This window comes from Primulina eburnea, chromosome 5, assembly GCF_022965805.1.
Source record: "Primulina eburnea isolate SZY01 chromosome 5, ASM2296580v1, whole genome shotgun sequence".
Lineage (NCBI taxonomy): Eukaryota > Viridiplantae > Streptophyta > Magnoliopsida > Lamiales > Gesneriaceae > Primulina > Primulina eburnea.
The window spans coordinates 11,888,014-11,890,645 of NC_133105.1; the positions used below are offsets into that span (position 1 = coordinate 11,888,014).

Here is a 2,632-nt window from a genome sequence, read left to right on the forward strand (position 1 = left end):
TATTTTATTACGTTCATAGACGATTATTCAAGATATGGGTACCTTTATTTAATCCATGAGAAATCTCAAGCATTAGACGTATTTAAGATATTCAAAGCTGAAGTTGAAAATCAACTTGGCCAGAAAATTAAAGCCGTCAAATCTGACCGTGGTGGAGAATACTATGGTAGGTTGTTGGTTACTCTGAGCGCTCAAGGGGTTTTAAACTTTATGTTCCAACTACTAAGAATATTTTTGAGACAAGAAATGCAAGATTTCTTGAGGAAGTTGAGTTTGTGGAGGGAGATAAGGTTAGAAATATTGCCTTTGAAGAGGAATTTGTTAATATTCCTTTTATTGCAATTGATAATAGTCAAGACGTTATTCAAAATGCAAATTCGGATCATCAAGGCAATATAGAAGAACCACAAAATATAGAAACAACTCCTGTAGTGCAAACTCAACAATCTAAAGAAAATATGCCATTACGAAGATCCACTAGAGAAAGGATAACTGCAATTTCGGATGACTATTTTGTTTTTCTCCAAGAACATGAAAATGATATAGGGATGGTGGAAGACCCAATTAACTTTCATCAAGCCAAACAAAGTCCCAATTCTCAAAAGTGGATAGATGCAATGAATGATGAGATGAAATCCATGATGGAAAATGAAGTTTGGGATCTCGTTGAATTGCCTGAATGTGTCAAACCTATAGGTTGTAAATGGATGTTTAAAACCAAAAGGAATTCAAAAGGCAATATCGAGAAATATAAGGCACGTCTAGTTGCCAAGGGGTTCACTCAAAAGGAATGCATCGATTATAAAAGAGACTCTCTCCTGTTTCAACGAAAGACTCTTTTAGAATCATAATGGCACTTGTAGCTCATTTTGACTTAGAGTTACATCAGATGGATGTTAAGACTACGTTTCTTAATGGTAACATTGATGAAACAATATACATGATGGAACCAGAAAACTTTGTATCAGGTGACCCAAAGAAAATGGTTTGCAAACTAAAGAAATCCATCTATGATCTCAAACAAGCTTCTCGTCAATGGTATCACAAATTTCGTCAAGTAATTATCTCATTTGGTTTTGAGGTAAACAAAGTTGATGATTGTGTATATCATAAGTTCAGTGGGAGTAAATACATATTTCTGGTATTATAAGTCGATGATATCATACTTGCTAGTAGCGAAATAGAGCTATTGCACGAAACCAAGAGATATCTGACCAAGAATTTTGAGATGAAAGATCTTGGGGACGCCTATTTTGTATTAGGTATACAAATACATCGAGATCGTCATCAATGCATTCTTGGGTTATCACAAAAGAGCTATATCGAAATAATTCTTGATAAGTTCGGCATGAAAGAATGTTCTCTAGGAGACACCCCTGTTGCTAAGGGGGATAAATTTAGTTTGAGTCAGTGCCCCAGAAATGAGTTGGAACAAAAGGATATGCAAAAAATTCCTTATGCATCCATTGTAGGAAGTTTGATGTATGCCCAAGTATATTATTGCGTTCATCGTGGGAATTCTAGGCAGATATTTATGTAATCCAAGGATGGATCACTGGAAAGCAGCCAAACGAGTTATGCGTTATTTGCAAAGAACAAAAGATCATATGCTCACTTATCGGAAATCAGATAATTTGGAGATCATTGGTTATTCTGATTCTGATTTTGCTAGATGCGAAGATAGTAAAAGATCCACTTCAGGCTATATTTACTTGTTAGCCGGAGGGGCTATTTCATGGAAAAGTGCCAAGCAGACACTCATAGCATCATCCACTATGGCGGCAGAGTTTGTAGCTTGTTACGAGGCATCTAATCATGGGATATGATTGAGAAATTGTCATTGGGCTGCGTGTTGTTGATAACATTGAAAGACCGTTGAAGATATATTGTGACAATAATTCGGCAGTACTTTATACCAATAACAACAGAAGCTCTTCGAAATCGAAGCATATAGACATCAAGTTTCTTGTTGTTAAAGAAATAGTTCAGAGTCGTCAAATTACTATAGAACATATTGGGAAAAACTTTATGATTGCGGATCTGCTTACTAAATGATTACCACCTAAGGTCTTTCACGAGCATACTGCTCATATGGGTGTTGTACTAATTGATGATGTACATGTTTAGTGGGAGTTTGTATTTTGATGTTCTTTGGTACATATATACATTTTTATGTTTGTGTTCTGCAGAATAAATTATTTGGTTCAATTCTTAAACTTTGAATGTTACTTATGATTTATTTGATCTCATTAAAGAATAATGTTGGACTAGTTGGAATTAGGCATGTTGATCACATTGCATATAATTTTCATGTTACACATCCATACTTGATCTATGTCATTGAATATATCACTAAGGTGACCATTGATGGATCTAGTTACGAGTAAATGTAACAAAGATCGCTTTGATTCCATTCTGATATATTAGATGGACCAGATTGTTGCTAAGAAAATTGGATAGTTAATTTTTGCGCATTCAAGTTCATATAATATAATTGATCAAGAAACATATGAGGCCCAAGTGGGAGATTGTTGGAAATATTATTTTCTACAATGGTCTTACATATTTAAATAACAATTATATTATATATACTATCTAATTATTTTTGAGTCTAATAAGTGATTTATAAAGT

At 34.2% G+C, this 2,632-nt stretch overlaps 1 protein-coding gene across 1 annotated transcript; it reads left to right on the top strand.

Moving 5' to 3' along the window:
* The first annotated feature begins 850 nt into the window (after nt 1–850).
* On the top strand, nt 851–1,826 carry LOC140831372 (secreted RxLR effector protein 161-like). The gene is made up of 2 exons (XM_073195122.1): nt 851–968; nt 1,525–1,826. The coding sequence occupies exons 1-2, from the start codon at nt 851–853 to the stop codon at nt 1,824–1,826; spliced, it is 420 nt and encodes a 139-aa protein (XP_073051223.1).
* The last annotated feature ends 806 nt before the right edge of the window (nt 1,827–2,632 follow it).